General features: G+C 42.9%; 1 protein-coding gene across 1 annotated transcript in view; it reads left to right on the top strand.

Moving 5' to 3' along the window:
• BLOC1S5 (biogenesis of lysosomal organelles complex 1 subunit 5) overlaps window positions 1-23459 on the top strand; it is a 71656-nt gene extending 48197 nt beyond the window's left edge. Inside the window, exons 5-6 of the mRNA XM_056521125.1 lie at window positions 18828-19978; window positions 22969-23459. Coding sequence (XP_056377100.1) covers window positions 18828-19004 — 177 coding nt within the window. The 3' untranslated portion in view covers window positions 19005-19978; window positions 22969-23459. The remainder of the gene's footprint in view (window positions 1-18827; window positions 19979-22968) is intronic.
• The last annotated feature ends 231 nt before the right edge of the window (window positions 23460-23690 follow it).

The following is a 23690-nucleotide window of genomic DNA, read 5'->3' as shown; positions in this document are numbered from 1 at the left end:
TCCACCGGAGTACCCCTTTAAATTAACCACTAACTTGAATATGGGGCCTTGTCATAGAAACTAACATTTCCTCTATGGGTCCTAGTATGCAACTTTATATATTATATACACTTTAGTCAGAGGACACAGGTCAGGTAATGCACAAAGGGGGAGGTAGGAGGTGAATAAATGATGTAGCACAGGGGGTGATAAGAGGGGGTTGGATTAAAAGGGCACAGAAGGGATCAGAGGGGGGAATTATGTGGCATGGAGGCTAATAAAGGGGGGGAGTAAAATGGTACCGGGGGTGATAAAAGGGGGTGGGGGTGGGGGGTAAAATTGCACAAGGGGATCTGAGGGGGGGCAGGGATGTGACACATGTTAAAGGGGGGAAATTAAAATGGCAAAGGAGGGATAAAAGGATGAATAAAATGGCATAGGGGTGGGAGTGATAAGGGGGGTAATAAAATCACATTGGAATAAGGTGTGGGGATAATATTACATGGGAATAAGGGGGGAAAAATGGCACAGGGAAGAATAAAATGGCACATGGGGTGATAAAAGGATGAATGAAATGGCACAGTAGGGTCAAGGTGGGGGGGGGGGTGAAATGGCACAGGGGGCAATGATGTGGCATAGGGTGTGGTAAAGGGGAGGGGGGTTGAAATCACATGCGGGTGATTAAGAGGGGGATGAAATTACACTGGGGATCAAGTGGGGGTAATGATTGGCACAGGGTGATAAAAGGGGGAAGGGTAATCCTGTGGCACAGGGTGATCAAGAGGGGGATGAAAAGTCACAGGGAAGGATTAAGGGGTGGGGGGGAATATGTGGCACAGAAGGTGATGAAGAGAGTGATGAAATGTCACAGGGGGTGATGAAGGGTGTGATGAAATGGCATATGGGGGTAGCAGCCACATTTGTTATGCTAATACTGGTATCACATTATGCTTCGTCGACGCACAAAGGGATATGTGCAATTGGCCATATGGCAAGGATTGTGTCACCAAACTATGCATGTCTAAAAAGTGTGTCACCAACATGAAAAGTTTGGAAAACTCTGCCTTAAAGGAGAAGTCTCATGGCGAAATATGACAAATTTGCCCGGGCTGTCAGAATATAAAATAACAAACAGGATTCACCTACCGCCGCTCCTTAGGTGTCCCGGTATCTCTGCTCCACAGCTCTGCTGCTGTCTTCTTCCTGGTTTAACACGTCACACTGAGGCTCAGCTAATTGCCGGCGATAGGCTGATTGACAATGTGATGCACTGCGCCGGGGCTCAGTGCACCCAGTGGCACCAGTGTCATGCGAATATATTGGAATACTAATATCTTTTACAATGCACATTGTTTGGGTAGAGTAACATAATATTTTAATCCACAGCTACACACAGAGAAAAACTCTGCACTGCAAGCGGTGTACTCTGCCTCTAGGAGTGCGGTTTTTGCTATTCCTGACAGCTCCCCTGCCAGGTGGTGCTCTCTGCTAGGATGAAGGCTCTATCCATAAACACAGCATATAGAAAAAAAATGCAGGGCACTCACCATAGGTGTTCATTTAAATATTTTATGTTATACAGATAAGGTATCTGCAGTGCATTTGGAAAGTCTTCAGACCCTTTTCCTTTTTACATTTTGTTATGTTGTGTCCTTGTGCTAAAGTACGTAAACCAGCAAAATTTCCTTAATCCATCTGTACTGAATACCTCATGAGAATGAAGACATTTCTGGAAATGTATTAAAATAAAAATTTGCATGGACATAGGTATTCAAACTCTTTACTAGTTGAAGCATCTTTGACAGTGATTATAGCCTCCAGTCTTCTTGGAGATGGTGCTACAAGGTTTGCCCACCTTGGATTTGGGGATTTTCTGCCATTTTTCTCTGCAGATTCTTTTGAGCTTATCAGGTTGGATGGTTAGTGGCCATTTTTCCGGGGTTCTTTTTTTTTATTTGACTATGCTACAGGGGCTGTAAAGTTAGTGTAGTTTTATAATAGTGTCTGTACCTGTGTGTAATGGTAGTCTCGCAATTTTTCTCTGATTTTTGCTTCAATTTTTATTTTTAACCACATACAAAATGACTGTTTTCTCCCGAATTGTATTTTTGCAACAGCTGGAGGCACCCTGGTTAGAAAACACTGGTCTTTTGCATGGAATGCAGCTCACTTGTGTTTCAATGGGTGGGGTGGCTGATGTGTAAAAGGGAGGAAAGTAACCTCACACTTTGAGTTCTGGGACTTGTAGTTTAAGAGAACGAACTCCAACAGGAAATAGCCAAATCACGAAAAGAGAGCCTCAGCGTTATGGTAATCTCACAACATAGCCCTTTTAGCCCCAAGACGAGCACAAATTCTTCCTAAGCATGTCCATTACTATCTGACAGGTTCACTTAAGATCAGTGGGGTGCTGACACATAGCTGTGGCACAACCATACACAGTGAACAGAGGCAGAAGCATCCGCCATATATTGTGTAGTGGCCATGCTAGTTTACTGCAGTTCAGCACACAGTAAAGTGAATTAGAGTTGAGCTGTAGTAATCCAGAACATTAAAGGTGTAATCCGGCGCGCATTTTTCTCATTTTATCCCGTCCAGGCTGCAAAATAAAAGAAAACACACTTTCTCTCACCTGCTAACGAGCCCCCGGAGCTCCGGTACAGGTGTTCGGTCCCCGGGCTGTATTCTTCTTACTTCCTGTTAGCCCGGCACGTCACACGGAGCTTCACAGCCTATCCCCGACCGCAGCGATGTCCCGCAGCGATGTCGGCTGGTGATAGGCTGAAGCTCTGTGTGACGTGCCGGGCTAACAGGAAATAAGAAGAATACAGCCCTGGGACCGAACACCTGTACCGGAGTGTACTGGAGCTTCGGGGGCTCGTTGGCAGGTTAGAGAAAGTTTGTTTTCTTTTATTTTGCAGCCCGGACCGGATAAAATGGGAAAAGTGCGCGCCGGATTACTCCTTTAACCTCTTCAGGACATAGGGCGTATGGATACGCCCTGCATCCCGAGTCCTTAAGGACCGAGGGCGTATCCATACGCCCGTGGGAATTCCGGCCCCCACCGCTAGCCGGTTGGGGACCGGAGCCGGATGCCTGCTGAAATCGTTCAGCAGGCATCCCGGCATATCGCCGAGGGGGGTCATTATGCCCCCCCATGTCGGCGATCGCCGCAGATCGCTGGACAATTCAGTCCAGCGATCTGCGGCGATTCCGGGTCAATCGGGTCTCCGGTGACCCGGTGACCCGGAATTACTGGCTGTTCGGGGCCGTCTCTGACTGCCCCGAACAGCCAGAGCCTGCAGGGGTGAGGTGGCACTGGTGCCACCTCACGATCGCCCTGATTCGTCGGCCGGATTACCGGCCGACCAATCAGGGCGCCTGCTGCGGGTGTCACTCCCGCACCCGCTCCGCCCCTCTTCCGGAGGGCGGGTGCGGGAAGACGACCCCCGGTGCTGGGGACCCCGATCCCCGGCGCCCCTGTTGGGATCGGGGCCCCAGGAGCAGCTGCGGCGGCGAGGGACAGTCCAGCGATGAAGCAACAGCAGGAGGTGAGTTACAGCCTCCTGCTGTTGCTTAGCAACAGCTCCCAGCATGCAAAAAGGGCATGCTGGGAGCTGTAGTTATGCAACAGCAGGAGGCAGACCACCACAACTCCCAGCATTCCCTTATGGGCATGCTGGGACTTATGGTTTTGCAACAGCTGGAGGCACATTATTTCTATGGAAAAGTGTACCTTCAGCTGTTGTCTAACTACAACTCCCAGCTTGCACAAACAGCTAAAGTGCATGCTGGGAGTTGTAGTGGTGCATCTGCTGGTTGCATAACTACAACTCCCAGCATGCCCGTTGGCTGTCGGTGACTGCTGAGAGTTGTAGTTTTGCAACAGCTGAAGGCACACTGGTTGTGAAACTCAAGAGTTTTTTTTTACCTAACTCAGTGTTTCACGACCGGTGTGCCTCCAGCTGTTGCAAACTACAACTCTCAGCAGTCACCTTACACCATGCACCGTACATGCTGGGAGTTGTAGTTTTGCAACAGCTGGAGGCACACTGGTTGTGAAACACTGAGTTAGGTCACAAACTCAGTGATACATAACCAGTGTACCTACAGTTGTTGCAAAACTACAACTCTCAGCAGTCACCGACAGCCAACGGGCATGCTGGGAGTTGTAGTTATGCAACAGCTGGATGTCCCCCCCCCAATGTGAACGTACAGGGTACACTCACATGGGCGGAGGATTACAGTAAGTATCTGGCTGCAAATTTGAGCTGCCGCAAACTTTCTGCTGCAGCTCAAATTGCCAGCGAGAAACTACTGTGAACCCCCCGCCCGTGCGACTGTACCCTAAAAATCTCTACACTACACTACCACAAAAAATAAAATAAAAAGTAAAAAACACTACATATACACATACCCCTACACAGCCCCCCTCCCCTCCCCAATAAAAATGAAAAACGTCTGGTACGCCACTGTTTCCAGAACGGAGCCTCCAGCTGTTGCAAAACAACTCCCAGTATTGTCGGACAGCCGTTGACTGTCCAGGCATGCTGGGAGTTTTGCAACAGCTGGAGGCACCCTGTTTGGGAATCACTGGCGTAGAATACCCCTATGTCCACCCCTATGCAATCCCTAATTTAGGCCTCAAATGCGCATGGCGCTCTCACTTTGGAGCCCTGTCGTATTTCAAGGCAACAGTTTAGGGTCACATATGGGGTATCGCCGTACTCGGGAGAAATTGTGTTACAAATTTTGGGGGGTATTTTCTGCTTTTACCCTTTTTAAAAATGTAAAATTTTGGGGAAAACAAGCATTTTAGGTAAAAAAAAAATAATAATTTTTACATATGCAAAAGTCGTGAAACACCTGTGGGGTATAAAGGTTCACTTAACCCCTTGTTACGTTCCCCGAGGGGTCTAGTTTCCAAAATGGTATGCCATGTGGGGGTTTTTTTGCTATCCTGGCACCATAGGGGCTTCCTAAATGCGGCATGCCCCCAGAGCAAAATTCGCTTTCAAAAAGCCAAATGTGACTCCTTCTCTTCTGAGACCTGTAGTGCGCCAGCAGAGCACTTTTCACCCCCATATGGGGTGTTTTCTGAATCGGGAGAAATTGGGCTTCAAATTTTTAGGGGTATTTTCTGCTATTACCCTTTTTAAAAATAAAAATTTTTTGGGAAAACAAGCATTTTAGGTAAAATTTTTTTTTTTTTTTTACATTTGCAAAAGTCGTGAAACACCTGTGGGGTATTAAGGTTCACTTTATCCCATGTTACATTCCCCGAGGGGTCTAGTTTCCAAAATGGTATGCCATGTGGGTTTTTTTTGCTGTTCTGGCACCATAAGGGCTTCCTAAAGGTAACATGCCCCCCAAAAACCATTTCAGAAAAACGTACTCTCCAAAATCCCCTTGTCGCTCCTTCCCTTCTGAGCCCTCTACTGCGCCCGCCGAACACTTTACATAGACATATGAGGTATGTGCTTACTCGAGAGAAATTGGGCTACAAATACAAGTAAAAATTTTGTCCTTTTACCCCTTGTAAAAATTCTAAAATTGGGTCTACAAGAACATGTGAGTGTAAAAAATGAAGATTGTGAATTTTCTCCTTCACTTTGCTGCTATTCGTGTGAAACACCTAAAGGGTTAAAACACTTACTGAATGTCATTTTGAATACTTTGGGGGGTGTAGTTTTTATAATGGGGTCATTTATGGGGTATTTCTAATATGAAGACCCTTCAAATCCACTTCAAACCTGAACTGGTCCCTGAAAAATACTGAGTTTGAAAATTTTGTGAAAAATCGGAAAATTGCTGCTGACCGTTGAAGCCCTCTGGTGTCTTCCAAAAGTAAAAACACGTCAATTTTATGATGCCAACATAAAGTAGACATATTGTATATGTGAACCAAAAAAAAATGTATTCGTAATATCCATTTTCCTTACAAGCAGAAAGCTTCAAAGTTAGAAAAATGCTAAATTTTCAAATTTTTCATCAAATTTACGGATTTTTCACCAAGAAAGGATGCAAGTATCGACAAAAATTTACCACTATGTTAAAGTAGAATATGTCACGAAAAAACAATCTCGGAATCAGAATGATAACTAAAAGCATTCCAGAGTTATTAATGTTTAAAGTGACAGTGGTCAGATGTGCAAAAAACGCTCCGGTCCTTAAGGCCAAAATGGGCTCCGTCCTGAAGGGGTTAAATACACAATGTACTGAGCAATCTGCTTCCTGTTTTCTCTATGTATGGCAGCAAAGCAGCTTTGGCAAACAGCTGGTATGCTGGGTGTCAGTACCTAATGATCTATAATTGATGGCCTATCCTGAAGATACTGTAAATTTTGCCCAGATAACCCCTTTAATTTTTTGAGCCCTTTTAACATTTGTTTTTTCAGCACAGAAAAGTCCCTGTAAGATGTAAAGTTTACAATTTCATGATGATTTTCATTTAAAAAAACTATTTGCTTTTGCTCCATTTTAAACTTTATACCATCATCAAGTTGTACTTTGTGTAGGACCAACTAGTGACGTGGCATCAATATACTGAAATTACTGAACAAAAATATGTCCTACCTACTTCATATATTTCAGATATTTGACTCCTTGGAAAACACTTGACACACAACATTTAATTTAAAGCTGTTCTGCTTTTTTCAGCTCAGTAAATTTGTTTAGTAACCTTTTAGGGTTGGTAGGACACTGCCAAAACTGCTTTCCTTAAATGATGGGTATATTTTCATTCTTTAAACTAAGAAGATTAAACCTTACGTGTTTGTATTAAGATCAAGAGCGGGAAACCACTATGACCTATACACTCCCACTAAAAATCAACAGTGGTCTTCAGTCTGTGGCCAAGACTAGAGTGGTGAAAGCCCACAGGACCTGTTCAAAACAGTGCACCCTCTGTTTACTGAAAAATAAGGGAAAATGCTTAGAAAGGTCACTGTATAAAATAACTCTGGAAAAGGACTGTGTAACCCATAGCTTTTGCTGTCAGACTGTTATTTTGAAGATTTAGCTACACCAGGGGTGAAAAATATAATTTTTTGCTCCACAGATACCGATGTCAGTATTAACACACAACTAAAGGCTTGGTCTAATTTCCACTGTTATGTAAAGATATCCCAAACTTTGTAATTAAGGAGTTGCTACTTGCATTCATGTATGGAGATTTTTCAATTGCTTTTATCAATTGCTAAAGTAATTGATACTGTACATTTGGTTTTAGAGTGCATTCAGTGTACAACACCTCAGTGGATCTGAAACAAAGCTATCAACATTTGACTGGTGTAGACTTTCAGCTTTATTTCAAGGGTTTAGCAAAAAAAAAGGTTACATTATCCATTTAAGAATTACAACCAAAGATTATTTTGCTGTTTAAGGATAGAATCACACATACATATTTTGCTGAGTATTTTGCTGCCTATTTTCTGCAGCTAATTTTGCTACCCATTGACTTCATTGGGTAGGAAAACATGCAGCAGCAAATATACAGCATAATACGGCACGTGTGACCCTACCCTAGAAAGAATTCAACATTACAAATAGAAAATGGCTATAGACAAACATTGGCATAAAGTAGTCAGGTTTGTGCATATCAAAAGAGAAGTATGCAAGATAATCACTTGGTACTAGAGTAGAATAGGAAATCACTAACCAGTTATGTTCACTCAGCCCCCCTGAACAATTGAACATTGTGCATAGCCCCTATTTCATATGTGTGTGCACTGCAGGACATACAGTTCAGTGTTATGTATCGTCATTTATAGTGGTCAGGTTACTATGTATAATGAACAGAACAACTAACCATGTTAGATGACTCTTTTTAAAAATGTATGTAGTAATTAATAAAGCTTATGATTTGTGTTGTATTGGAAATTAAGGGATTTTTTTTTTTTGGGTCGCCCAAAGGGATAATCTATAGTTGTATATTTGCAGCCACTAAAACATTGTGGTAGGATTTCTAGATAGAAAATATGAATATTGTTTAGTTTTTAATGCAGTTATACCTTTCCTATCTTTCTCATTTTTGATCAAAGATATGAGACATTTGTTCCCCCTCCCAAAGCCTTTGCTTCCCTGCAAAAAAACATTTTATTTCTAACTTTTTCCTCATTAATCCTATTTCCCCTGACACCTTTCCCACTGCTCTTTATTTATTATTCTCGCCGAGTTAAGAAAAAGTTCTTCTGCTTGTTTTACCCTACTCGACAGCCTTTTCTCTTCTTCCTGATTTTTCTTCCTCAATTTACAAATGGTTCCAAATAATTCACCCCTTAGATACCCTTTTTATGGCCTCCCATACAATCCCATCTGATGATGACCCCCATTTGACTTCAATCATATTTTTTAACCTCCCTTCAAGATCTCCAGTGTTTCCTAACAAATTAAACCAATGGGCGTTTATTTTTATTTCTGCACTTCTATTGCTTTCCCTTTTTGATTTAACAAAAAGGGGGTTATGGTCGGATATACTTTGGTACAGATACTTCATTTCAACTATTTTTTTTCTTTTTAAATGTGGACGTTCCTTAGGCCAAGTCTATTATTGAGAATATCCGATGGCTTTTGTTCCAACAGGAGAATCCTTAAAGAAGATATCCCATGCAGCAAAGAAAAAAAAATACCTAGCCATTCCATAGTACATTCACCTACCACCTCTCTGACATATTTGTGATTTTTTTTTCCGGCCCCCATTCACCGGCTATTCAGCTCATAAATTCCAGTTACTTCCTGGTTATGGTGGCTATGCCTGTGATCTCAAAGACTACATTTCCCTGCATGCACTGCTCACATTTCCTGCTCTCAGCTGCCTGAGCAGAGAGCTTGTTACCACCCCTAACTTATGTTAGCCACTCCCACAGCTCTGCTAGCTCACTCCCGCATAACACTGAGCTCCAATCATAGCCCTATACAGCAGGGTGGCCACGAGGGAACAAACTAATCTCAGTGCTCAGAGAGAGGGACCATGGAGTTGAAGCTGCAGTTTTACACAGTAAAATCAGTCCCTCCCCCTCCTCCTCTCAGTGAAACAGCTTTACAGTGGCACAATCACCTCCCCCCTTCTCTGCCCTGCACTCCTCTCTCCCCAGTGCTCAGTGTGACAGCTCTACTCTCCCTCCCCTCCATTCTCAGTGTGACAGCTCTATACTGGCAGCTCCCTCCCCTCCCCCCCCCCCCCTCTCCTCCGTTCTCAGTGTAAAAACATTAGTAAGGAGAGGGGAGAGAATCAGCCTGTTTGCTGGGGCTGCTATGATATGAATCAGGCGGCATATAGGCAGTGCTGCTCAGCCAATCACTGCAGAACAGAGGGAGGATAGTGTGAATATTCATCAGATGGGAGGGGCTAAGGCCGAGCACAGGGAGCTCTCTGCAGCACAGGGGTTTTCTGGGTAATTGTCACGTCACAGCCCCCGGGATGCTGCTGATAACAGCCTGAATAGGGGGTCGAAAGTCATGAAAACCTGTAACGGCTGAATTTCCTGTCAGACAGAAGAATGCAGAAAAAGCTTGTTTCTAAGCAGCATTGGCAATGGAAGTGATTTACAAACCTATATAACTTTACCTTCTGCACTAAAAGCTGAACAATTTTTTACTGTGAGATTTGTCCTTTAACCCCTTAACGACGCAGGACGTATATTTACGTCCTGCGCCGGCTCCCGCGATATGAAGCGGGATCGCGCCGCGATCCTGCATCATATCGCTTCGGTCCCGGCGCTCATCAACGGCCGGGACCCACGGCTAATACCACACATCGCCGATTGCGGCGGTGTGCGGTATTAACCCTTTAGAATCGGCGGTCAAAGCTGACTGCCGCTTCTAAAGTGAAACTGAAAGTATCCCGGCTGCTCAGTCGGGCTGTTCGGGACCGCCGCGGTGAAATCGTGGCGTCCCGAACAGCTGATCGGACACCGGGAGGGCCCTTACCTGCCTCCTCGGTGTCCGATCGACGAATGACTGCTCCGTGCCTGAGATCCAGGCAGGAGCAGTCAAGCGCCGATAATGCTGATCACAGGCGTGTTAATACACGCCAGTGATCAGCATAGGAGATCAGTGTGTGCAGTGTTATAGGTCCCTATGGGACCTATAACACTGCAAAAAAAATGTAAAAAAAAAGTGTTAATAAAGGTCATTTAACCCCTTCCCTAATAAAAGTTTGAATCACCCCCCTTTTCCCATAAAAAAAAATAAAAGTGTAAAAAAATAAACATATGTGGTATCGCCGCGTGCGTAAATGTCCGAACTATAAAAATATATAATTAATTAAGCCGTACGGTCAATGGCGTACGCGCAAAAAAATACCATTAAAAAAATGAATGAAAAGTGATCAAAAAGTCCGATCAAAACAAAAATCATACCGATAAAAACTTCAGATCACGGCGCAAAAAATGAGTCCTCATACCGCCCTGTAAGTGGAAAAATAAAAAAGTTATAGGGGTCAGAAGATGACATTTTTAAACGTATAAATTTTCCTGCATGTAGTTATGATTTTTTCCAGAAGTGCGACAAAATCAAACCTATATAAGTAGGGTATCATTTTAACCGTCTGGACCTACAGAATAATGATAAGGTGTAATTTTTACCGAAATATGCACTGCGTAGAAACGGAAGCCCCCAAAAGTTACAAAATGGCGATTTTTTTTCGATTTTGTCGCACAATGATTTTTTTTTCCGTTTCGCCGTGCATTTTTGGGTAAAATGACTAATGTCACTGCAAAGTAGAATTGGCGATGCAAAAAATAAGCCATAATATGGATTTTTAGGTGGAAAATTGAAAGGGTTATGATTTTTAAAAGGTAAGGAGGAAAAAACGAAAGTGCAAAAACGGAAAAACCCTGAGTCCTTAAGGGGTTAACCCATTAAGGGCCGGGGCTTTTTCCGTTTTTTCATTTTCAATTTTTCCTCCTTAACTTTAAAAAATCATAACTCTTTAAAATTTTCACCTAAAATTCTATATGATGGCTTATTTTTTGCGCCACCAATTCTACTCTGAAGTGACATCAGTCATTTTACCCAAAAATCTAAAGCGAAGCGGAAAAAAAAATCATTGTGCGACAAAATTGAAGAAAAAAATGCCATTTTGTAGCTTTTAGGGGCTTCCGTTTCTACGTAGTACATTTTTCGGTAAAAATGACACCTTATCTTTATTCTGTAGGTCCATACGGTTAAAATGATATTCTACTTGTATAGGTTTGATTTTGTATTACTACTGAAAAAAAATCATAAATACATGCAGGAAAATGTATACGTTTAAAATTGTCATTTTCTGACCCCTATAACTTTTTTATTTTTCCGTGTTCAGGGCGTGATATGAAGTTTTTGTCGGTACCATTTTTGCATTGATCGGACTTTTTGATCGCTTTTTATTCATCTTTTCATGATATAGAAAGTGACCAAAAACACGCTATTTTGGACTTTGGAATTTTTGGGCGCGTACGCCATTGATCGTGCGGTTTAAAAAGCGGTATATTTTTTATAATTCGGACATTTCTGCACGCGGCGATACCACATATGTTTATTTTTATTTACACTGGTTTTTTTTTTTATTCTTGGAAATGTCGGGTGATACAATCTTTTATTAGGGGAAGGGATCATTGAAAGGGTTAGTGATTTTTTTAACACTTTTCTTATGCCGTTTTATAGCCCCTAGGGGGGGCTATAACATTGCATTTACTGATCTTTAACAATGATTGATGCATCTCCCTAATGCATCAATCAGTGTTTTCGGCGATTGAATGATCAAGCCTGGATCTCAGGCTTGAATCATTCAATCGGCGATCGGACTTCAGGAAGCCAGGTAAGAGACCTTGCTCCTGAAGTATAGCTGTTCGAGATGCCGCAATTTCATCGCAGCGATCCCGAACAGCTCCCTGAGCTAGCCGGGCACTTTTACTTTCACTTTTAGCCACGCGGCTCAGCTTTGAGCGCGCGGCTAAAGGGTTAATAGCGCGTGGCGCTGCGATCGGCGCCGTGCGCTATTAGCGGCTGGTCCCGGCTTCAATATGACGCCGGGCCCGCCGTGATATGATGCGTGGTTAACGTGTAACCCCGCGATATATCACGGGAGCAGGACCAAGGACGTACCGGTACGTCCTTAGTCCTTAAGGGGTTAATCATCAGGGTTTACGTACCCTCCATAGATCTTAGTCCCAATTCCTTACTAATAATCACCAATGGGGTTGGGCCCATATTTGGGTTAGGTCTCCGTACCCTAAATCTATCAACACTTTCATCCATCACCCCATTCAATTCCATCCCATTTTACCTGAATGACAATAAATCTACCCTCCTTATCAATTCTAACTTCCCTCTCTTCACATTTAACACCCCTGTGGACAAGCAGTGATACCCCCCTTAAATGTCGCATGATATTGATTTCCCCCACCTATTATGCGCTATCCTTATTTTGTCCTTCGTAAAATGTCTGTCAAACATATTATCCCAGGCATATATTTCTTAATATAACTCATTACCGCTACTATTTTAGATTATCCTCTCTAGTATTGCTGAGCATTTTGAGAGAATATATTCCTCTGAAGTATCCTGCTCTGAGATCGAGGTTCGGTCATATTTAGAGCAGATATATTTCCTGGCAATATCTGAACAGGAAAGAATAGAACTTGATGCTCCACTAAATGTAAATGAGCTAAATGGTGTTCTAGAATCAGTTAGAGGGAACGCTTCTCCTGGAACGAATGGGTTTCCATATGAAGTATACCGGAGATGTAAGGAACATCTTATCCCATGTCTCTTTGGAGTACTGACAGACGCATTGGAAAATGGTACTCTCACAAGATCAATGCTCCAAGATCAATGCTCGGTCTTATAGACCGATTTCACTTCTAAACACTGATAATAAAATATATGCTAGACTATTAGCAAATAGGCTTCAAAAAATAATTAGTCAATTAATTCATAAAGATCATAATGGGTTTATCCCAGAACGTATGGGCAAATTTAATCTTTAGGAGATTGTACACAAATATGAAAATGAATGGAGAGAAAGGGTCCCACTCATCCTGTCCTTGGATGCGGCAAAGGCATTTGACAGGATGCAGTGGGAATACTTGTGGGGGAGAGTGAGATTGATACAATACAGGAATTTAGGTGCACTACTGTGATAGATGTATACAATGACATTGGCTATCCCTCAACACTGATGTTAAAATTGAGACATTCGCCAGTATATCCTTAGATGAAGGACATACCTGAGCCCGCACACCAACGCCAAGGTTTCTCAAGTGGCACGGGACGTAACACTAACCTACCTGTGCGTGATAAGCGAAACCAGGGGCAAGTGGGCAATTACAGCAGCATTAGGCCCGACTTACAGCCTGCTTCCAGTAACCTCCAGTGTGGCTGGGCACACATACAATGGGAGGAGGGAGGCAGACTATAAGCCCCACCTAAATTGGCTAATATGTTCCCGGACTCACAGGTGGACCTTAATGCTGCCTTAATAGTGATCAAGGCAAGGTGAGGCCGGCAACATATTAGCCAACTTAGGTGGGGCTTATAGTCTGCCTCCCTCCTCCCATTGTATGTGTGCCCAGCCACACTGGAAGTTACTGGGAGCAGGCTGTAAGTCGGGCCTAATGCCGCTGTAATTGCCCACTGGCCCCTGGTTTTGGTTATCACGCACAGCTAGGTTAGTGTTAGGTCCCATGCCACTTGAGAAACCTTGGCATTGGTGTGCGGGCTCTGGTATGTCCTTCATCTAAGGATATACTGGCAAATTTCTCAATTTTAACATCACTGTTGAGGGATAGCCAATGTCATTGTATACATCTACCACAGTAGTGCACCTAAATTCCTGTATTGTATTATTCTAATTGTTACACATCCACACCGTTTATCTGGTGTAGGATGCCATTGTGGCACTTGTAGTCTGTTGCAGGCATCCCCCATTGTATGCATTTTTAATCTGGGGATTGCCCTTAGCAACAGACCACAAGGGCAGGAACTGCTCCCCCAGTATATATGCAACTCAGCATTTGGGGTTGAGCACCTCCTGCCATTTGAGACCACATCTTTGTTGGAGGGTGAGATTGGTTGGCATGAGGGAGAGGGGAATGGAGACTCCTCAAGATGGTTTTCTCTTTCTCTTGCGAGACTCGACAGGGTTGCCCATTGTCCCCTCTTTTGTTCGCCCTGTTTATCGAACCCCTAGCAACCCAGATAAGAGATGACCCAAAGATAGGTTTTGGAGTGGAGAGCAAAAGGGATAAAATATCCCTATATGCGGATGACCTTCTGCTCTATCTTAAAGACCCTCATACCTCGCTGCCCTTGGTTATGGAAAAAAATCTAAATATTTGGAAAATACGCAGGATTCACCATAAACTGGGGAAAATCCATTTTGATTCCTTTTAGGACCAGGTATAGATTTGGGCAACCCCGTAGTAAAAATTTTAAAAGAGAATGAAAAAGTAAGTACCTGGGGATACAGATGTCGAGGAGTGTACAGGAGTTCCATCAATTAAATACCTTTAGGTAAGGGAAGTGGAAAGGAAGGCTATAGCCTGGAATAAGCTTCCAATTCGTAAAGCAGATAAAATAGTGCTTATAAAAGCTATGATAATTCCAAAACTGTTATATTTGTTCTGTGGGACTCCCATATGGTTTGGAGATCAAATATTTAAGCAAATTATTGCTATTTTTAACTCCTTAATTTAGGGGAAGAAGCATTCAAGAATAAAGAAGGAATACCTTTAGTGTACAAAAAGATAAAGGTGGATTATCATTTCCAGACATTAAAAATAATTTTTTAGCCACCCAACTTGCTTGGTTTATTGATTGGTGGAATGATGGATTGTTGAGATATGTATTCGAAGGTTTCCAAGGGCAGTTTAAAAATATATTAGAAATTTTGGAATCTGGTATAATGGAAGTGGGGGAGTACAGGAAAAACCCAGGGGTGGATTGTTTGTTTGATCAAGACCTGGGCAAGGCTTAAAAAGATCGAGGGAGTCCAACATAGCCTGGAAATATCTACGATATGGCATAATAAAAAGTGAGGAATTCTATAAACTAGGATCATTAAAAATTATAGAAGAGAAGGGAATTAGGAAAATGTCTTATTTGATAAGACGGTAAGTTTATTAGATGGAAGGATCTAAAAGAAAAGTTCGATTTGGAAGAAAAAGCATGGTACAAATATGCTAAAAGAAAAAAAAAGTAGTAGCAAATTTTATATAAACACCTGGTAGTAAAGACAACAGAAAAGACTAAATTCAAAAGCAAAGAAAAGTGGAATAGAGATGTAGGGGAGATCGAAGAAGAGGAATAGAGGGAGGATATACAGGAATGTGATTAGGAGCTTATTTAATAGTAATCACAGGTTAAGGCAAATTTGGATTCTACATAGAATCTATTATTGCCCTAAGACACTACACAAAATGGAGAAACGACCAGACTCTAGTTGTCCAAGGTGTGGGGAGCAGGATGCCGATTTATACCATATGTGGTGGGGGTGCACTGAAATTAGAAAATAGTATGATGTATATATGGAAATTGGTAGGAAGGTTGCAAGGGAGATTAAGATATGCCCCAAGATGGCCATCCTTGGTGGAGAAGGGGATAATAAGGATCAAAGAAAAGATAGTAGACATAAGGTAACCAGATATCTCTTTTATTCTAGATTGCTCATAGCAAGAAGGTGGATATCCCCTAGGCCCCGGATGTTAGAGCTTGGTCAGAAATATTCACGTATTTTGAAATCATTTATTTTCCCTTCCCTTCTCTTCACTCTTTCCTGCAGCAAGGGGGGGGGGGGATGGAGGTTAAGGGGGATGGGGGAAGTTAAAGTCTTGTTTTGTTAATCTGTATTAAAAACAAATGTGGAAAAAAAAAGAAAAAAAAATATATGAAAACTGGTTGGGACAATGTCGTTTCTAGCAAATATAATACCTCATTTGTGCCACTTTCTGATTGAAAGATCCATATCGGTCTCCTAGCTAAGCAAGAAATCTGTTTGGATGGAATAAACTGTTTTCTCATCTTTAATACTAGTTATTTTTTTGTCTAGCCTTCAGGAGCCTTTGATCCGGCTGTTGTGACTGCTTGCATACTCTCATACCTAACTTTTAGAAGTGTTGCTCAGATTCTTCGTTGTAAGCAAGAATTCTAGCTTAGGCTACTTTCACACTGCCGTTATGTACCGTTCCTAAACTGCCATTGGGCTCTTTTTTTTTTTTTTCCAGCCTTTAACGACCATTATTGGGGAGGGGCATAACGGGCAATAATGGGTCCCGATGGATCCCATTTACTATAAAGGAGTCCTTCGGGCACCATTATTTTGTAGCGGGAGAAAAAGACTGTGTAAGCAATATCTTTTTTTTCTCCCGCAATTTTCCCCCAGCTCCCCCGATGGCAATAACACTGCCGTGTCCTAATGGCAGTGTGAAAGAAGCCTTAGAGTTTAGGGAGAGTCAGTTAAGAGTATCCCCTAAGTGTCAGATCATGGGGGGGGTCTGACGGGTGAGACCCCTGATATCACCTGTACACTGGCATGGAGCTATGTCGACCACCTCATGGAGCAGTGGTCAACACCTGCCCCCCCCCCCCCTTCTCTTGACACGCCCCCTCACTGCACCTCTATGGGAGAGCCAGATTGCTGCACTGTTCAATCTCCGACTCTCCCATAGAGATGCATTGAGGGGGCGCGTCGGCCGCTTTGTGTGATGGTCGACACACTCCATTTGGAAGGAGAGTCGGGGCCCCGTAAGGGGGTGGGGGGAGGTGGTTGTGTTTACAGCAGTCTGACACTTATCCCCTACGGTTTTGTATCCTGGAGTACCTCTTTAATTGGGTTTTAGGAAGGATCTCAAGAGATGGAAGATTTTGGTGTTTTTGAAATAATAATCATAGAGGTAGAACATTTTTTATAGTAAAGTATGAATGGGTCATGAGTCCTTTAATGAAATGGGCACTCTCATTAAAACTAATTTTTGCTATTGCACTCCTTATGGTAAATAAACATTTATTTCTAATGTACATAGTTTTAAAAATGAAGTTTTCAATGTTTTGTGTTTAAAAAAGCTGCTACTAGGTGTCTCCCTACTTGTCCAGAGCACACATTCCCCCATCTTTTGCACAGACTTTGGACTCCTGCTGGCATGGCAGAAGTCCAAAATCAGGAAATGCTGAGGGGTGTGTGTGCAGCCTTATCCAATCAGAGATCATCTCACACACTGAACTGCTCTGGGCTGTGCGTAGCAGAGTGAGGGTGAACGTTCTGCCCTGTATGGCTTCAGATGATATCATGCCTGCTGGGGAATGCCCCTTCCCTGACTGTGAATCTGACTTAGACTGAGCAGAAAATGCAGAGCAATATCAAGGTAGAAACCTAACAAATAATAAAAATAAAGGCAGGGGGTGGTTAATCATGATTGGGGCAGTGAACTGGGAGGATTATAAAATATAACAAAATAATGAGAGGTACTCTTTAACTGGTTAACGACCAAGGACATATACACGTCTTTGTGCTGTTAACGCAGTATGGAGCGGGCTCCCGACTTGAACCCGCGTCATACCGGCCGGCAGATAGCAGACATGCGGCGATCACCGCAAATGGCTATTAACCCTTTAGATCGCCGATATCAAAGCTGACAGCGGCATCTAAGGTACCTTTTAACTGCTCCCTGCTGGTCCAATGGGGTGGATCTCCCCATTCTATGGCACCACATTGATCTGTATGAGGAATCAAATGATTCCTCTTAAAAGTGTAAAAAACAAAACAAAAAAAATAGACTTTTTTCAACATTAACCCCTTCCTTATTAAATGTTTAAATCACCCCCCTTTTCCCATATTCCATATAAAAAATATGTAAACATAATAAAAATAAATGTGGTATCGCCGTGTGCGTAAATGTCCGAATTATAAAAATATAAGGTTAATTAAAGCACACGGTCAATGGCGTACACATAAAAAAAAATTCCAATATCCAAAATTGCGTATTTTTGGTCACTTTGCATACCCTAAAGTAAAGTTATAAACATACAAATTTTGGTGCATGTATTTATAAGTTTTTATTTTTTTTAAGTAGTAACATAAAGAAAACCTATGTAAATTGGGTATCTTTGTTACCGTATGGACCTAAAGATATGTTGTCATTTTTATAAAAAGTGCACTGAGTAGAACCGGAAGCCCCCCAAAATAAAAAAAAGGTAGTTTTTTTCCCAATTTTGCCCAACAAATATTTTATTCTGGGTTCGCTGTAAATTTTGTGGTGAAATGATTGAGGTCATTACAAAGTACAATTGGTGGCACAAAACACAAGCCCTTATGAGTCTGTAGGTGCAAAATTGAAAGCGTTATGATTTTTAGAAGGTGATGAGTAGAGATGAGCGAAGTTACAATGATTCTATTCGTCACAAACTTCTCGGCTATGTAGGCTAAAGTCAGCAACTGCGGAAATTAGTTCAGCTTTCAGGTCCTCCAGTGGGCTGGAGAAGGTGGATACAGTCCTAGGAGAGTCTCCCACCGGAGCACCTGAAAGCTGAACTAATTTATGCAGGCTAAAGTCAGCAACTACCGAGAAGTTTGTGACGAATCGAATCACTGTAAGTTCACTCATCTCTAGTGATGAGGAAAAAATGAAAGTGGGAAAAACCCGTGGTCCTTAAGGGGTTAAACAAGAAATTGTCAACTGTGTGATGTTTTCCTCAAAACACCATTAAAACTGATCCTGATTCATGCCTGGAGGGGGAAATGAGGGTATTGGTGGAGGAAAAAACATTTTTACAGGCCTTTTTGACCTTGCTGTGGTTGGTGTACTAGCACTTATGTATCTGTATTTCCATTGTAATAAATTTTATATATATATTTTTTCATTTCCATTTAGAGTAACACAGCAACAAAAATTAGACATGAGAAGCTTCGCTCGCAGTGGGAGACATTCATGAAGGAACAGGAGCAGAGACGTTTGGCGATAGACGAGGAGCACAATAAAGCTGTATCGCGTCTAAAGGAGCAGTATGCACAGATGAACAGAGAACTCTCAAAAATGGCCTCCTTTTAAAAATAACCCGATGCACATGATAAAATATCCATGCTTGCCATTCTGTTATGTTACAAAAGAACAGTGGTAAGCTTCAATTACCTCACATATCAAGTGCCTAAGGAAGAATCTTGTATAAGATATAGAATCTTGTATCTAGAATCTTGTATAAGATCTAGAACAAATAGGGCAGTGTAGAAAATTCATCGTCATATAGGCTGGCATTTATCATTGTAGGTGTAAGTGAAGCATTTATCATTGTAGGTGTAAGTGAAGCATTTTTCTACACTTTTTTTTTTTTTTGTGTGCTGGTAATGTGTAGGAGCACCGCATTTATTAAAGGGGTAGTTCAGTGGTGAAAAACTTATCTTCTATCCTAAGGATAGGGGATAAGTTTCAGATCGCGGGGGTCAGACCGCTGGGCCTCCCCGCGTTCTCCTGTACGGGGCCCCCGGCTCGCTTGCCAGATAGCGCATGTTGACTTTTTTTGCGCCTTTTCTAGACACAAAAACTGTCTAAAGACTGATAAATGTCGGCCATAATGTTATTTTTATTATTTTTTGATTGACTTTTGGTTTGCTGGTCTTTTCCTTGTGCTTACCTCTAAATTTGTGTCACTTTTGTATTGAATCTGTTTTTATGCAAGCAATGTTGTATACTGAACAAATATCACTGTGTATTTGAGCAATATCCAGCTCCTACTTTTACCTCTGAAATTATTCAGCAATAAAAGAATGAGGAACAGCAAGAAGCAAGCAAAGAGAACATAGAAGTCCTTTATTGTTTCTGTCCTTGGGGGGGATTTATACATTTTTTTGTTTTTTTTGTTTACTTTGTCTAATTTGCATATTTTTTTGTGCATTTTTTTTTTTAAACTGACCTTATAACTGATTTCTGAAGACTTGTCTTTTTAGGCCATCTGAAGACTTGTCTATGTGGTCATTTCATTTATCATAGACCACCTTCAGTGCTGCTCTAGAAACTTGGTTTACAAAGTAAGAAATGGTGTTGTAAAAATTGTTAGTTTGGGTGGAATTGCAATTTATTTATTACATACATGATACATTTAATGCTTGTCCACCAAAAAAACTGCAATAAAAGTGACCTTAAAGGGAACTAATCAGCAGATTTTAGCATATAAAGCTTGGCAATGCTTTATATATGCTAAAATCATTATCCTCACAATCCCCGGGGGTTGTTCATGCCCCCAGGGATGGTGAAGATATTACGTTTATAAAGTCCCTCTCGGGCCGCCCGGCAAGTAGTCCCCTGGACGGGGACTTACACTTACCAGCTCCGTTAGCTGCGGCTGTGGCCCCGACGGCTTCAATGATGGCTAGCTGTGCTCCCTAATCAAAAAATATTAATCCTTCAAGCAGTGTATGCCCCACAGGTAGTTCTTTTCTTTTTGAATTTCCTTTCTGCCTGACCACAGTGCTCTCTGCTTACACCTCTGTCCATTTTAGGAACTGTCCAGAGAAGGGCTGCGGAGTCGAGGAGTCGGACTAAATTTTGGGTACTAAATTTAGATTGGAATAAAAAATGTCCCAATTCACAAAAAGTTATAATTAATGTATGAATAAAGACCAATGCATGCAGTGCCTCACGTAACCGTGAAGAAGCATGCTTTTCATGTGCTTCACTATATGGCACGCAACGCACAATTAGGAGTGGCAATACTTATACTTTCTATAGTGTTGTGTTCTGCTGTTACAGGAACCCATGGGTAACCTAGCCTCTCACTGATAAGGGATTAAGTAAATATGTTTTTTGCAGGACTAGAGACACTTGTATAAGTGAAGGGAATGGAGGGTCAATAGTTCAAGACTGAAGCTGTAAACCATTGGAAAAACTGCTGCCATTCAGCTAAGGCTATTAAAAACTTGTAAACTCCGATTGTTAGCTTAACCCCTTAACGCAAAACGTCAGGTATACCCGTCGGCTGCTGAAGTGCGTTCGCGCAGAATGACGGGTATACCCGTCGTTCACATATTTGCAGCTGCTGCTGCATCCCGGGGGCAGAACTTTTCACCGCCGGTTGTTTCCGGCAGGTGAGAAGATCGGCTTCACCCCTTCGCGCAGAACGACGCATTTATACGGCGGATAATGCGATAACTTAGTGCATTCCGCCGTATAAAGGCGGCGTTCATGAAGTGTGCGCTCCCGCTAAAGTCCCGGGGTGTCCGCGGGAGACCACTCCCGCCCCAAAACCCCGGGATCCCGTTTGATTAACCCGATCAGCCATCGGGTGTGCTGGGTAAGTGCCCCCGCCATCGCCACGCACCCGCTGTCGCTGCTGCCGGACCTCCGCCCAAGTGTGGAAGTCCGGGGAGAGCGGGGCACAGCGGGGTGAGAGAGAAGGGAAAGCGGTTGCTTACCCGGTGGCGGCTCCCGATGAGGGGGGATCCGGCAGGCTGCAGAGGGATCTGACTGGCTGGTGAGTGGTCAACGGTGGCCCTCAAGACGATGCAAAACTACAACTCCCAGCATGTCCAGACAGTCTGGGCATGCTGGGAGTTGTAGTTTTGCAACATCTGGAGGACCACTGTTTGGAGACTACTGTGTAGTTGTTGCCAAACTGTGATCCTCCAGATGTTGCAAAACCACAACTCCCAACATGCCCGGCTGCAAATGGCTGTCTGGGCATGCTGGGAGTTGTAGTTGTGTGCCCCCAACTGTTGCAAAACTACAACTCCCAGCATGCCTAGAGAGCCAATTGCTGTCTGGGTATGCTGGGAGTTGTAGTTTTGCAACATCTGGAGGTCCACAGTTTGGAGATCACTGGGCAGTGGTCTCTAAACTGTAGCCCTCCAGATTTTACAAAACTGCAAATCCCAGCATGCCCAAACAGCTGTCTCTGCATGCTGGGAGTTGTAGTTGCGTACCTCCAGCTGTTGCATAACTACATCTCCCAGCATGCCCTTCGGCGATCAGTACATGCTGGGAGTTGTAGTTTTGCAACAGCTGGAGGCACCCTGGTTGGAAAATACTGAATTGGGTAACAGAACCTAACTGAAGGTTTTCCAACCAGTGTGCCTCCAGCTGTTGCAAAAGTACAACTCCCAGCATGCACGGTCTGTCAGTACATGCTGGGAGTTGTAGTTTTGCAACAGCTGGAGGTTTGCCCCCCCCCCCCCCCCATGTGAATGTACAGGGTACATTCACACGAGTGGGTTTACAGTAAGTTTCCTGCTTCAAGTGTGAGCTGCGGCAAATTTTCTACCGCAGCGCAAACTCCTAGCTGGAAACTCACTGTAAACCCGTCAGTGCGAATGTACCCTAAAAACACTACACTACCCCTATGTCCACCCCTATGCAATCCCTAATTTAGTCCTCAAATGCGCATGGTGCTCTCTCACTTCGGAGCCCTGTCGTATCTCAAGGAAACAGTTTAGGGCCACATATGGGGTATACTCAGGAAAAATCGTGTTACAAATTTTGGGGGCTTTTTCTCCTTTTACCCCTTATGAAAAGGAAAAGTTGGGGTCTACATCAGCCGGTTAGTGTAAAAAAAAGTTGTTGTTTTTTTTACACTAACAGGCTGGTGTTGCCCCATACTTTTTATTTTCACAAAAGGTAAAAGGAAAAAAAGACCCCAAAAATTTGATGCGGCGATCAACTTTGAACGCCGTGTCTAAAGGGTTAATAGCACGCGACACAACGATCAGTGCCGCATGCTATTAGCCCAGGGTCCCACAGCGTGACCCCGCGTTATATACCGGAACCCGGGCTCAGGGAGTTCAGGTACGCCCTGCGTCCTTTTAAAGGTTAAGTGTCTATTCACACGTACAGTATTCTGCGCAGATTTGAGAGGCAGGATTTCAAGCTGTGTTCAGTCAGTTTACATTGAAATCTGCAGCAGAAAATCCTGCGCATCAAATTTGCACAGAATACTGTACGTGTGAATAGACCATAATACAAGTTGCTTCATAAACTGTTTAGTCTACTAAAGGCTAATTGACACAGTGTTTTATTTATCTTTCAGTATCTGATCTGACCGGGGTGAAAACCTGATGCATACATCCAATGGATACCTATGGTGGATGCTGCTTAGTGGTATCTGTAATACACAGGGGTTCATGGTTTTAAAAAAAAAAAAAGAGCACTATTGACATGCCTGGCCTCCATCCGGTAAATGGTCCATCCTATTAATCCATTTAACAAATGCTCTCAGCCCTATTCTGATGCTTGTGTTCAGCACTGTCCAGCAGACTTCTGGTGGAGAGCTGGCACCAAGGCAAAAACTAGAAAGCCATGGCTTACAAATCAAACCTCCATGTCCCCTTAGTAATCCCGCAGGGCACCCACATTCTGGCTTAGAAACGGTGCTCCCAAGAACAAGGAGCACCATCTGAGTTAGTGGAAAGATCAGAACCAATGGAACAAAATATTATTTTACTAAAAGTCCGTTTGGAATAAACTTAGTAGATGTGGTTGGTAGATCGATAACAACATGCTATATCTACCATACAATCACATGTTTGAGTATCTTCTAATATTCACCGACAAGTCCCAGTTAGGGCCCATTCACACTACAGAACCAGAGATATTCCGGGGGAAGATTCTGTATGCAGCAAAATCTGTGACTGGGATCTCAGAAATTCCATAGTGTGAATGAGCCCTTAGAAGCAGACAATACTCACCTGCCAGAAGGGTCGCTTGTTGTCAAGCCTTTTTGAAAGTGTCCCTCCATACGGACTATAAGCA

The sequence above is a fragment of the Hyla sarda genome, chromosome 5 (genome assembly GCF_029499605.1).
Source record: "Hyla sarda isolate aHylSar1 chromosome 5, aHylSar1.hap1, whole genome shotgun sequence".
In the NCBI taxonomy this organism is placed as follows: domain Eukaryota; kingdom Metazoa; phylum Chordata; class Amphibia; order Anura; family Hylidae; genus Hyla; species Hyla sarda.
The sequence above is the reverse complement of the archived record's forward strand: the minus strand, read 5'-3'. Positions and strand labels throughout refer to the sequence as shown.